At 42.2% G+C, this 14,315-nt stretch overlaps 1 protein-coding gene across 1 annotated transcript in view; it reads right to left on the minus strand.

The window, feature by feature from the left end:
- Nucleotides 1-1,241: 1,241 nt before the first annotated feature.
- The window catches only part of nphs1 (NPHS1 adhesion molecule, nephrin), a 30,018-nt gene continuing 16,944 nt past the window's right edge, over nt 1,242-14,315 (minus strand). Inside the window, 19 exon segments of the mRNA XM_068758334.1 lie at nt 1,242-1,331; nt 2,164-2,242; nt 2,435-2,522; nt 3,601-3,705; nt 4,030-4,080; nt 4,188-4,315; nt 6,858-7,015; nt 8,024-8,066; nt 8,068-8,160; nt 8,673-8,699; nt 8,701-8,836; nt 10,281-10,332; nt 10,334-10,411; nt 11,056-11,232; nt 11,901-11,979; nt 12,853-13,031; nt 13,033-13,076; nt 14,174-14,245; nt 14,248-14,311. Coding sequence (XP_068614435.1) covers nt 1,242-1,331; nt 2,164-2,242; nt 2,435-2,522; nt 3,601-3,705; nt 4,030-4,080; nt 4,188-4,315; nt 6,858-7,015; nt 8,024-8,066; nt 8,068-8,160; nt 8,673-8,699; nt 8,701-8,836; nt 10,281-10,332; nt 10,334-10,411; nt 11,056-11,232; nt 11,901-11,979; nt 12,853-13,031; nt 13,033-13,076; nt 14,174-14,245; nt 14,248-14,311 — 1,743 coding nt within the window.

Here is a 14,315-nt window from a genome sequence, read left to right on the forward strand (position 1 = left end):
GCAAATTAGCAAATGCTTCAAACAGGCCTTCCAAATATGGTAAATAAACCAAGACAGCAAGCTCAATAAATCAGCATGTTAGCATTGTCAGTGCTGGCATGCCAATGTTTAGCTCAAAGTGCTACAGTGCTAATGTAGAGCTTCACAGAGGTGATCATTTTATTTTAAACGGTTTGATTTTATCTTGAATTACAAGAAATAATCTTTGTTCTATTTTTTTTAATACATTTTACCTTTCATATTTTGTAATTTCAATTGTTCTGTGTGAATTTGGTTTTCAAAGTGATCTGTAAATCAAAATAAACGATGAAACGGATGGTAAAAGAAAACTATGTTACTGTCTTTTCCTCAAACTGCTGTGGTTGTTGTTGTTGTTGCAGTAGCCACGGAAGCCTCTGCAGCTCAGCATCTCTTCCTGTTCTGAGTTCTTGTTAACTCCCCACCCTCAGCGAGTCAAACCCACTGCATCGTTTTTTCTCCCCCACTGATGCTGTGAGCTGAACTTCAAGAGGAAACAGGATTAGAGTCTGGCTCTAGATATTGCATTAGCTCCTGAAGTCACAGCCATGGTAAATACAACTATTGCACTAAAGCCCTTGCAGGGTTTCCCGTTGTAGAGAGGACAGAGACTCTTTGTGTCGGACAGGGGAGGGACCAGCTCTCATTTGGATACGTGGAGGAATTTGGGTCAAAAAGGCTGCCATCTGCTTTGATGGCATCGTGAGTCTATGCTGCCTTCTGCCCCAGCACTGTCAGCCCTTTTTTTTTTAAAGTCTACTGAGTCTACATGTTCACCTGCAGGCCGAAGTAAGAAGGGGTTGTGGTAGTGACCTTTACCTGGCTTTAAGTGAAAGGGTAAAGGTTATACATCCATCGTTTCCCTTTATCAGAGCATTAAAAGAGAATAATGGAGCAAAGAGGAGAATAAATTAATTGTGGGGTATTTGGTGGTGGTAAGTAAAATATCCTGATGACCTTCTTGATTGCTTAAAATCTTTGAGGCATCGTGATTCTGTCTGGCCCTTGGTCACAAGTCATTTCAGTAAAATTATTGCAATAGAATGATAACGACAGCGGCAGTAAATTTCATTGACATTTACAATCACTCGAGGTCCATTGTACTCTAATGACTGGTGTATTCAATTTGGCTGAGTTTTCAAAAACAATCAAATAAAGGACTATGCATTCAGTATCTGGAAATGACTCCTGTTGGGTCACATGTTTTCCCCTCTGCTCTCATTCTAAACTAATTATCCTCGTAGTTCAAGAGGAAGATCTGAGTCTCTCCCTGGTTGTCGAACATCCATAAGCTCCCTCTCTCGTTGGGTGACCTGCTGAGAGACACATTTCATCTCAGCTGCACTTATGTAGACTTTCAGTGATATAACTCATGAGTTTATTCCAACAGCCCGCAGAACATGTCTGAGTTTAGGCTCCAGGCAGCTAGTCTCCGACCACATCACTCCCTACTGACATGTTTATATGAATACATGAGGAAGTGATGAAGACACTTTGCTGAGCCCCCTGGACAGAGCCTAGAGGTGGATGCTGGGGTGGTGGAAAGGGAGCTGCATCGACAAGCAGAGGGAGAGATTGGAAGTTGTTATAGAACGATAGAATAGAATGCCAAATTTGCTTTTGGTGATGAGACAGGTCAGGTGCATATGTGTGTACACTTCATGCTGTATATTGTCCACTTTTAGCAATGATTTATTTTGACAATTGTGAAAAATGTATTAAACAGGAGCACTCATCATCTCATCATTTGGAGTTTTGCTCACAGACCTGACGGTGTGAAGGTGGTTTCCATTCATCCCGGTGATGAGTCAGCCCCAGAGTGAAACAAGGGTAGAGGGGAGTAGGGAGAGGAAGTGAGAATGTCTTGGTGCAAAAAACCCCACCTCTTACATCTTCCTATAGGGTGTCCACATGGCGGTAGGTGAGATATATAAGGGCACACAAAACATAGACATGCAAAGATACATTATTTCAGATTAAATGTAGAAATGCTGACATCAAACATGAACATTAATTCCAAAAACAATCTTGCAGTTGTTTGCCACAATTTGCAAAAATGACAAATATACAGTAGGCCTTGATTGACTGAGAAAGCATTGTGTCTTTGGACAGGAGGTGAAAACTGTTGTTTGTTTATTTATTCACCGAGCCTGCGTATTTCCTCAGGGTGTGGGCCGAGAGGCAGGACGCAGTCAGCGGTTGGGTAATAATAATGGGCGCTTTCCTGAAATGAATGAGACATGAGGAGATAACATCGGATTAGCTCTGACCCCGAGTGACTTCAGATAAATTACTTTTCCACATGTGCTACAGTCAGGCAGAAGATGATGCAGTAAATTCAGGTTGCTGTACCCGGTTATCCTCCTATAGACCTTGAAAAGAATCGAACCATTCAGACAGGTTTAGTTAAATTTACCTTCGTAGATCTGTCTCTGAGTTTTCTGAGATTTTTATCTCCTGCTTTAACACAATGGATGGTAAGAGACTTGATGGTTTAATTAGAACTAAAGAGAAGATAGGATAAAATATAACACAGATGGAAATGAAGTCTGAGGAACAACAAGGTTGATGATTTCAATGCTGATTTCAATGCTGTGAGAATCAGCTTCATTGCACTGATGTGTGCGGGAAACTAAATATTGGCAAATAAAACTGAACCTATCTGCATTTAAGAGGACGTGACTACTGGTAAATGAAGAAGCAGATTATGTTAGACTGATTTGGCTGAAGCAACTCTTACAGCTGTGCACAAATTGACTGTGTGGATTTGAACACAGTGCTCTGTTTTCTCCCACCTAAAGTTTAAAATTGTTGTTAATGTTTTAAATACAAAATGATTATTTCTCCACTGCTGATGTGTATTTTGAATGTGAATTGTGAAGGTATCAATCTGTGCACAGCTAAAAGATTCATTTATTTAATTAATAAAAACAAATATTCACATTGGCTCTGTTCTCATACATTTTTCCTTATTATTTCTATTGCAGGGCCTCAAATCACAACTCCTTTTCATTCTTCTTTCCATCCAAAACATTGCTTTCTGTACCCCCTACAGGGCAAACAGAATGAGGAAAATAACTGCTCAGTGCTAGAACTTCAGAAAAGGAGGATCAACTCACGAGCACTGAAACTGATTGACTCCCCCCCCCCAAAAAAAACAATAAAAATGGCAAGAGAGGGAAAGTAAAGTAAATGTTGAAAATGCATGCAAAATAGAGGACAGGGGAAGGTGAGGAATGAAAAATAAAAGATAGAGAACAGAGAACTTCACAGTGAAGAACAAATAAAAAGAGAAGGACAAAAAAGGTAGCAGGGGAGATGAAAAGATATGGATAAAATACTGACATCTTTGAAGGATGAATATGGCAAGAGGTGGAAGCTCGGAGAAATAGAACAAGAAGAGGCGACGTGATAGATGGATAGAATGAGGGACATGAAGAAATGAGAAGAGAGAGGCTGAGCTGACAATTGCATCATGTTTTAGAATCGTGTCCTTCGGATTATGTTGAGAAATCAGAAATATAAAGACAGACAGTGATGGATGAAACATGTCCACGGATGGACATATATCATCGCCGTTACCTGCCTGGTCTAGCCTCTTTTTCCACCACACTCCAAAGAAGCATCCCAGTGAATTAAACACCAGCATGAATTTAAAACCCACTGGGAACACAACTGTCAAATAGGCTGGCAGTGCACTTGACCCCAGGTCATAAAACATTAGATGCATTATCTCAATGCATAACAATGGATGTTAAAGAGGGCTTAATATGGAAATTTGCAAAGATAAAAACTGACCCAATCTCTTTCCTTTATTGAACGAGCAGAGACGAGCAGGGCGAAGTGTGGGTGGGTGCTATGACAACTGCTACTCTCGTAGAGCAAACATTAACAGCCTTGGAGGTGCATACATTAACATGATTTAGCTAAATGAAGCTAGCTGCTCTCCAAACAGCAATTTCCCACAAGTCCTTCAGAGCTTTTCCAGGGGGCTCATGATAAAAGACTTACTCTGTACGACTGAGTCAGCATCTGACGGGATTTCTTCTATTTCTGGTCTTTCTGTAGAGAAAAAAGGAGAATTACAATAATTACCTAAACGTACATACATCAGATCGGTTGGAAAGTCCTGTCATATCAATATCAAGGTGTGTTTGCTCCAAACTGACCCTTGGTGGTGCCGGTCAGTACTACAGTCTTGCCAGCATAGTCACTTTGTCCCATTGCATTGAGGGCATTGCCGGAAGAGCTGCAGGAGGAGGCAGGCTGCAGGCCAGGGATGGTGAAAGTTGTTGTTCTGTAGAGGAAACTGGTCACATAAAGGTCTCTATGAGAGGGTGCCATTCTTCAACCAGCATCCTCCTTTGAACCCTCACCTTGTTCAAACCGTCTGCTGCAAACTGAAGCTGAAGCTGGGGATCCACTCCACAGCGGCCAAATTTTGGTCCACGCTAACTTGGTGAAATGGTGGAAGATGCTCTGTCTGGATGAATGAAGAGGAGTAATATCCTCTTGAGACCCAGCCAGTTAGAATGTCCTTTGTAGTGGACATTTGTCCATTACACAGGACATGCTAACTGGCGAGCAAGGTCTCAGGAGCATATATTCTTCATTTGGCAAGAGTCCTGACAACAAGAATGAATTCACTCGGCTATTTAAGTGTATGGCTATTCAGAAGAGGCTTTTGGAGAGAGTCAAATGATGTATGGGCAGAGATAACACATGCGGTACTGCCGGCCAATAGGATCATTCCTCCTCTCTGGCTTTCCTCTTAGTTTTTTTAATGGTTATAAACAGTCAATAATATTTATTTATAATAGTGAGGATAGAGGTTATGTCCTTCATCATAGAAAGAGAACGGGAAGAATTGTTTTTCCAATATAATATTTGGATGTTTTTGAGAGGTCTTGCTTACACAAATTAATTTGATAATGAGATGTCAGATGTTCATACCAGAAGGACCAGTACTAACTGGTTATTTCTGAAATCAACAACATTACGTGTCACAAATGCTTGTACCGTAAGTAATGAATTAATGAAGTACGGTCAAAATGGTAAAATCTTCTTAGTCAGACCTCAAAGCTTTTTTTTTTAAACAGTATGTTTTTTGTTTTCTGCATTCTCTTAACAGTGCATCATTCTTTGTCTGTTTTTCCTAAGGTGATGCCTTGTTCCATGAATGATGAGGAAACAATGGCAGGGTTATTGTGAAATTCCAAAAGGGCTGCTGATCCCTTTTGGAATGAAGTGTCTGATTTGTCCAATGTAAGTCATTCAATTTAGGATGAAACCTTGACATTACTATCTTGAGGGTAGATCAAAGGATGCTGACAATACCTTCAATCTGACATGAGGCACTGCCTCAGTTTGGGTAATGGAGGAAAAACTGATTATTTTATATTTGAAACATGAAAAAAAAAGGGGTAGCTTTTGGGGGCAAATGGAAAGATACCTTACCGTTATAGAATGAAGGAAGAGAGATAGAGCAGCAACATATGGGGACGCTCTTTTGTCTGCTTAACTTTAGGCTGCAGTTTGGAAAGAATATAATTTCCATGATCAGCTCCACTCATAACATTTCAGGGCAAAAGGGCAGCCTTATTTCGACCATGTTTCCTTCAAATCCAAAATGCCCCACGCAAGAAAAAAACAACAACAAAAAAACTATATTTTCCATTCGGGCTCTAAAATCATAAGGAAGCATATAAAATGAATTATCACTCAGCCATATTAATTATGAATATTCACAGCACAAGAAAAAAACAACAACTGGGGAAAAACACGGCCAATATTGAATCACTTTATGGGCTTTACAGTAAACATTAAATGTGTCCAATGACATCTGTGGGCCTTTGCTGAGCGCAGTATTATGGTGGTGATGAAGCTGGTGCAGGGATATAGTAGTAGCTTGAAGGCAGAAATTCTAAGCATGCCAGGAGAGCAAAAATATCTCTGCAGCATTATCTGAGGGAGAAGTGAAGAAGTGCTATTAGCTAAATGATAAGGTTGAGATAAAGCAATGGAATAAGTTTCTTACAGGGCACCACTCAGGACAGGAGTAACAAGTCTCTACGGTTTACAGAATGCTGCATGTTCAATGGCCCTCCCACGCAACATTGTCAAGTTGCTGGAAAAGGCAGAAAAAGCTTGGGAAGACAATTATTATAAGATGTTGCCTAATTAAAACCAAGGGAAAGTAGGAATGTAGATAAAGATATAATCCACACATGGTATGTACTCCAAACTCTGGCGTTCAGCATCCACCATTTACAGCTGCTTTAAGTGATTAGATTGAAGACAGACAAAAAACAAAAAACAAAGACTGCAACATGATACCTGACATATCATACTGAGGGTTCATTATCATCATTATGATGATGATGAATCAACAACTAGGACATCTGTTAAGGTCAGATAACATCACATATGCGGTTTATTTGTTGCTCTGGTTTTGTCCTCCTACTTTCTCAATGGTTGACATTCTCTGTTATGCACTTTTTTATATCATCCTTAACATTTCATATTTGGGAGGATGTGCTCTATCATCTTTTGGTGGTGTTCACAATTGTTTGATGGAGAGAGTGTCGACAAAAACCATGAGAATGCACCATAAGGACAAACAAACTAATGTTCTGTGGATTGGTATGATAATGATGATAATGTCGTTATATCATACTGAAAGTTCAACAGTTAATTATTTAGTTTTTTTTTAAAGAAGCCAAAAAAATTACTGAAGGAGGGAGGATATATGAAAATAAAGTGTAGATACGTGACATTAAAAGGAAAAAGGATATTGTGGAGAGACGTTCAGTCAGCCATACATTCAAATCCAAACGCACATGGAAGCCGTACTTGTGCTGACGAGCTGAACGTCTAGCTTGTCTCCTCCTAGACAGTCGAGAGCAGTTTAGCTGAAGACAGGATAGTCCAGAACAGCATTCACATTTACTACTTGAACTGTTCTGGTTTGGAAGGAGTCCTCCCTCATTGCCTGCTCCTCATATCACACACACACACACACACACACGCCCACCTACACACACACACACACACACACACACACACAGCAAGAGAGATAACTCCTAAGTAGGCAGACAGCAGTGACTGTAATGTCCTGCAGATTGCACTAAGTCACCCAATTTCACACATCACAGATGCATTAAACAGGTATTTGCTTAGTGAAAAGCCAAGTATGAAATCTGGATTTAGTGGTGAAATAGAAGGAAATAGAAAAATAATATATTATATTACTATCTTCATGTAATTGTGAAGATTGATCATTATGTAACCCAATACTGTACGTGGCTCTGAAGTTAGCGCAAACAGAATGAACAGGAGAAAACTCACACGGACACAGGGAGAACATAAAAACTCTGCACAGATAGGATTCAAACCCAGTACCTTCTTGCTGTGATGCGACAGTGCTAACCACTACGCCACTGTGCCACTCAGAGGGGAGGCTATCAATGCAAATTCAAGATATAAGAGTGGAGTAAATGCATACTTTTTTTAATTAGCCTCTGCTGGGAAACTGATGCCCCTAAGTAGCTTAAGAGTAAAAGTGAAGCATCTCAATTGAACAATAATTATAGGCTGCACACACACACACATGCAGTCATTCATGCACGTGCACACACACACACACACACACGCACACAATATAAGATTTAATGTAAATTCATATCTCTTTTTGAGTCATCATTGGTACTGCTTCCACTACTACAACAGTGTACAACTACATTATATTTCACCAATACGGCAGTTATTACTACTACTGACAGCTTTTACTTGAATGACTTCAGCGATTACTGCTGATAGAATATTACTGTCTATGCAGACCGTTCCATCTCATTTAACAGCACTCCTGGACCTGTACATCCTTCAAACCAGGACCTTCAAAGGTCCCTAAATTGAGACACAGCTTACATGTATGCTTCCCCCCCCCACTCTGACATTGTGAATATAACACTACAATGTTACACTGCCCTACTGGCTGCACATCTACCCTGGCAGGGGCTGCTCTGCCATTATTGGCTATGCAGTGGTAAGCCAGCATGAGCTCGGGTAACACCACTGATGGTGGGGAGGCCAGATTCATCTTCCTGAGTCTCTCTTTGGATGTACAAGTAATCTGGAATAAGCAGCAGACAGCAGCTATCCTTCAATACATGCTCTCTTCCCCCCTGGGGCAGGGCTGAAGTTGGTGTAATGGGGTTGTGAAGACATGTCAACAAGATTCGACAGCAAACGATCTGGGCTTGAGGTGGGATAAGACTTGAGATCATGCCAAGGGATGGAGAACCAAAGGGAAAGTGAAAAGGAGGGGCTGTGCAGGTTGAAAGCAGGACGCACAGTATTGCCAGGGGGTGGGTTAGACCAGAGGAGGTATCAGTAGATACAGAAACCATGCCACATTGACAAATGTGCCCTTTAGTCACGCAGCAGTAATGAAAGCTATTTTTCTGGATTTGGACTGAGGCTATAGCAGGAAGAGGAGGGGTGGAAGGATAGTTGCAGCCAGTGAAATATGGTGCGTCCGTGCATTCAGAAAGGCCAGTGAAATACGGAATGACTGGTTAAAATGATAGGAAGGAAGCCAGACGGAGGGAATATGATTCAGGGTATGGCTGTGCTGTTTGAGAGTGTATTGAAGACATTTCCAAGAAAACATGGGTAAAACGGTTGGCATCTGCCACACACATCAGGTCTGCTGTTTCTCCCAGGCTCACAAACACAGGGTCTCTCTCTTTCTGCCCCGACGCCAGGAGCATCCGAGAGAGAGAAAACTGGGCAAGGTTCATGCTGAGCCAAAGGTTAACTGGCCAACCAGGGAAACGCATTTGCCAAGCCATGCATTGCTATAACTACACTTACACTTGCTTACCTTTGAGCTTCTGCATGACTCTGTCTTAATTGGCCTCTTTCATAGATAAAATATCATACTCCCATATATAAATTGGTGGATTACAGATGCATCGGCAACAAAAGTAAGAAATGGTCTTGTGACCCGTGTGGCCCTCCAGACGGGCGAAAACAGACTGACCAATTCCTCCATAAAATCATCTCTCCTTCCTGACATACAGCACTCCTCTTTATTTGCCTCTACTTCACAAGCTTTTTATACTTCCCATGAGTGCCATGTACTTACACAATAGGACCATTAGTGCCTACTTGTCTAAACCTATGCTCACACTTGAAGAACAATGGTGGGAAACACTGCAGAGACACGGACCTCTGGGTTCTTTGGTATCCAACCGTGTTGGCCTGCTAACCAAGAGCGACATTGTTAAGTGGGCTACGCTGCCACCCATAAAAGCTACTACAATCCTCCATACATAATAAATATCTGCAACTGTCAAACCCAGTCAGATCAGAACGACAGAATCCATTAAGCGTGTGCCATGGGCTTTGGGGAAACACGCAGACCTACATTCTCAACAGTTCCATTATTAAATCATCAGTATCGGGGCAGTGGGCCTGGAGCTCAAGGCTGGGCCTGCGGGCGGCGGTGGAAGTGCAAGGCCTTGCATTGAGCCTTAATTAACGAGACGTGGTTCCCGTGCAGGATCCGAAAAATAATTGTCGTGTTGGTGTGTCAGCAAGCGTGCATGCACGGATGGTTGTGGTACTTTGCTGCTTTAGCAAAGTGATTCGGATCATAAGAACACAACCATAAGCAACGAAAAAAGCATTGGTCATAGACAGAAGGCAAGGCTTCCTGACAAAAAATGTGGAAGTAGTACACACACAAATACACGTACGTGCACACCAGTGGGAAATTAAACATTCATTATGCACTCATCAACCACATGTCCTCTGGCCACCGGTCTTTAAGTGACATCTAATTGTGCATTATTGATTGGCCTGGCTGCTTTCCCATATCAAGCCAACAATGACCTAAGTAAGAAACCCCAGCGATCAAAATGTAGTAAATATGTTCCTACATTCCACATACAGTGTTATGGTGGGGGCTGCATTTGATTTGAGTTTAGAAATGAGGAGCGATTGGGTACAGCATGGCCCCTGATGACACTGGCCTGGAGGAGAAACCGGGTTTAGAAACGTGTTGCATTCAGTGAGAAAGCAATCCTCATTTAGACTGCATACATTAGAGCTATAATGAGAAGCACATTTGGCTGGATTCCATGCTGCCTAACCCGCCATGTTTTATTCAGACCCTAAATAGCAGAGCTGAGTGCTTGCTCGCTGGCTCAGCTCAACTACGGCCTGCTTTAAAGAGCCATCAAACAGCCCCAGATCACCTTTGACCAGTTTCTCCCTGTGGTGCAACCAAATGCAGGAGGTCTCCTCTGGTTAAAGGTGAGACCAGCAGCTGGACGGTCACCGTGTCTTCCACCACCTGAATTAGCGTTGGCGGCTCTGGGCGGTGCAGCTCCAGTAAGGGATGGAAATGGGAAAATGCACAAGCAGCGGAAGAAATACAAACTCATGCCAAGAAAGTGACAACAACAAATGTGAAAAAATGTGAATATATATATATAAAACATGTTGAGCATGAAAGCAGCAAGAGACACTAATGAGAGTCAAACCAGTAGAAAGTCGACAGTCCACCAATAATTCCAGATCTAACAAACCTCACAGTCTTAGACAATGGGGGGAGTGAGGCTACACGGGAGGGAGAGGGACAAGCATTAAAACGGCGAGTGACAGTACTGTTGTCCAACTGCAGCTCTGCACAAACACACAGTGACATCCCTTCATGCTCATACACGGTACCGAGCTTTGAAGCAGAGGCTGGCTGCTGCCTGTGAAATAGCATCAAAGACAAACATGGCCATGCAGCAAAGCAAATGCACAATTAGGACACTCTGCTGCAGAGCTCAACAGACTCACAAATCACAACAAAGTTTTCCAATAAACAAAAAAATAAAATACACACATGCGCGTAAAATACAACAGTGAAGCATGCAGCATCGTAGATCACAATTATTCATCATTTGAATAGAATGCAAAACAAAATCTCTTGGATAGTTGCCAAAAAAGACAACATAACTAAGAAAGCAGCAAACAATTCACCCTCTGCTTACAAAGGACGCTGAGTTTAATGAGCGTGTCGGCTCCCTCTTCAAGCACAGGATTATAAGCCTGACAAATGACCCTCCGGTTGTGATGCTGTGAACTCAGATTCCCGGATAGAGAGCTGAGCGCCGATTCACCACCAAACGGAGCCTTCCTTGCTGACTGCTCCGCTCCCTGGAAGCTGGGATACAAATTCCTCCCAGCAAAATCCGTCAACAGGAGTATGAACGTGCAACTCATGCAGTGTCACGAATAACAAAATAGAAATCAGTTAGTTATTCAAAGAATTAAGCCACATATTTTTTTATTTATAAAGTGCATGACATTGTGCAACCCCCCCTGGTTTGAATCTCTACTGAAAATATTTCATCAGCACATAGATGAGCAAAACAGAACAGTATATTTGATGGGATATAGAAGACGGTGTCCAAAAGTGTACAGTCCTTTTTTGTCACTATCAATACAACGTTCTAAAATAAATGGAGCAACGCCTGTGAGCTAGTTCAGACTAGACGACTCTAGCTGCACTGCTGTAAACACACATAGACACACGACATGCCTCATTCGCCTCAATTGTCATCAACACACCCTCCTAATTTGGCAGTTTATTTAAGATTCAATTTCCCATCTCTCCTTCTGCCTGTCAATGAACACAACTGCTGTGAGAACAACATCTCCCAGTAGACTCCAGGATAAGTGGGTTCATCATTCCCCAACATCTTTATATTAGATATCCGAGATGTGCGAGTGATGTGCTCAGGGTCCAGACAGCAAACTCTGCAATCATAATAATAATTTCAGCCATGTGTTTGTCTGACTGCACTAAGCTGAGTTTCACTTACATTCAGTTGGGCGATTTAGGTTTTGGGGAAATGTGTGCCCTTTTTGAAAGCCTCACAGGTGAGTCTAAGCCCCACCCTCCTTGTGGCTCATGTTGGACATGGCAAACAGAGTATTTGTGTTGTCAGTTGCAGGGACAGAGTTGAGCCCTTGAATTGTCAGTCTTTTGACAGAAAAATAATAATAATATCAGAAATAAAAATAACCCAAGTAGTTTGTCAAATAGAGATGGCAAATTATCTGCCATCATGACTGATGGTTTGCATGGAATGCAGTAAATAAGCATATTAACTGGAATCTCTCTGCTTTACACTGCTGTAAATTGCGCAAAGAGCCATCTTGCACCTGCCTGATAGTGGGAATGTCTATCCAGCACATCTGGATATTAAGGCTATTATTGTGGTGCTCGCTGTAAAAGCCACAGTTAGAAAGACTAACAAAGACACTGGACGGGAGCATCCATCTTCATTAAACTCACACACTTTTTCAGAGGAATTAAACCTCACACACTGCTTCACTGAGTGCCGGATGTGAGATCAAATGGAAATGGTGCTTCCAGATGAATAAAGAGCTAGTTTAATAATACTCATCTTCTGTGTCAGCTTTTATTCACTTTGATCTTATTAACACACCACAAAGGAAGAGCGGAGCAGCAGAATGCGCTGTAGAATGGGCTGCTGATTCATTTATGGCGTTGCAGAAGGACTATTCTGGGACAGCTTGTGGTCATATTGTTTCCTTTCATCCGCGACGGTTCGCATGAGGTCACATTTCATTACTATGACTATTTTAATTCAACTGAAAATAATTTTGAGATTATTTTTTTTTTGCTGGTGCGTGAAGGCAAGCTCATTTTCATGTCGTTCAACTTATGCTCATAAAAAGAAGCATAAACAGTCAATATTTTCTTTATACTGAAGAGTATACTCTCTAGGATTACCAGTTGTAATTTACTGTGTGCTCTGTCTCTTGCCAGCATTGTTCTCGGCTCGTTGCTTTGACAGATATATCCAGGCGTGTTCCATTGTTACAGTCGACACATTGAGCTCCTTATGGCCCAGCCACCAGCCAATCTGGACAGGAGGATTACTGGAGGAGGTGTAGCAGCAGCACAGATTCAAGTCTTGTCCCTCCCGTGGCGGTGAGCGAACCCGGCACTGTCACCTCTGAAGGCGCAACTGATGTTCAAGAACACATACAAGAGACAATTCAGTAAAAAAAAAAAAATCATTCCGCGAACAAGAACATTCAACAGCTTTCCTATCCTGATCACAGTGACAGCGCAACTATTTTCGGATTTGAACCGTAGCGCGGTATCAAGGATGAGAATGAAATTCACTGTGAGTGGCAACTTGTTTTCTCTGGAGGTTTTCATAGTGATTTTGCAAGTCTGCTTTGTTTTAACCACAGGTGGAGACAAGGTAGAATAGCTGCAGGCAAAGAGATGCAGCAGCATGAAAGCCTTCGGGGGGGATACAGGCTGGGGAGTAAGGTGGCAGACATGGTGAAGGAGGGATCACGTATGTAAACCTTGTGCCTATTTGTGTCTATGCAGCATGACACAGACTAGGATGCATTTGTGCATGACACAAAGACTAATATTCACATTACTCCAGTGAGACATATTCTTTGCCCTCCAGCCATTACTGGTGCCTAAAGCTCAGTCAGGCAGTCGGCAGCTCATTTCCAACATCCCCGAATGAATGACTGGGAGGCATGGCACCGGCGCCGGGTGAGGGCTTGATGAGGAGAGCGCTATCTTCATCCATTTTTTCTCAGTATGAACAAGAGACTTCTGCAGGGACGGTTCCAAATTCATGTTTATATAAAGCACGTGCATCACTTACAGGTCTGATTTACATCATGCAGCTCCGTAGTGGAAATAAACCGCTGTTAAGGTCAATATACCCACACAGTTGAAAATTAATTCTTTATCTGCTTTATTGGTGCTGAAGCAAACATTTTGTATTCACAGGGAAAGGTAGAATCCATAACCATGGGCATTACCGCACGGTTTACTGCCCCAGGATTGCTCATTGAAGCGCCTCAGCTGAGTTACTCCAGCAGCTCTGGAAAAGTGTGCACTGATATGGAAATATGGGCTGCACTTGTAATAAAAAAAAAATAGTTTCATTAATGATATTAGATGAACAAGTTTTTGCTGCAACAGCAAAACAATTGCTGAGAATGAAGTCTTATTTTTCTCCTCTGCATCATGTCCATAGCCTTTTGCATCCATTGCTGTGAGGCCAGTCAGGGCTTTGAGCCTGTTAACAGACAGACAGAGGTGATCGGGACACCAGACTGACGCTCTCACAGGACGGCACGGCCTTGTCGTCCCTTGGAGGAGGACACTGCGGGACTTTTGAGCCACCATGTCCTCCTCCCACGTCATGGACAGAACTTCTCCAATAAAG

This window comes from Brachionichthys hirsutus, chromosome 3, assembly GCF_040956055.1.
Source record: "Brachionichthys hirsutus isolate HB-005 chromosome 3, CSIRO-AGI_Bhir_v1, whole genome shotgun sequence".
In the NCBI taxonomy this organism is placed as follows: Eukaryota; Metazoa; Chordata; class Actinopteri; order Lophiiformes; family Brachionichthyidae; genus Brachionichthys; species Brachionichthys hirsutus.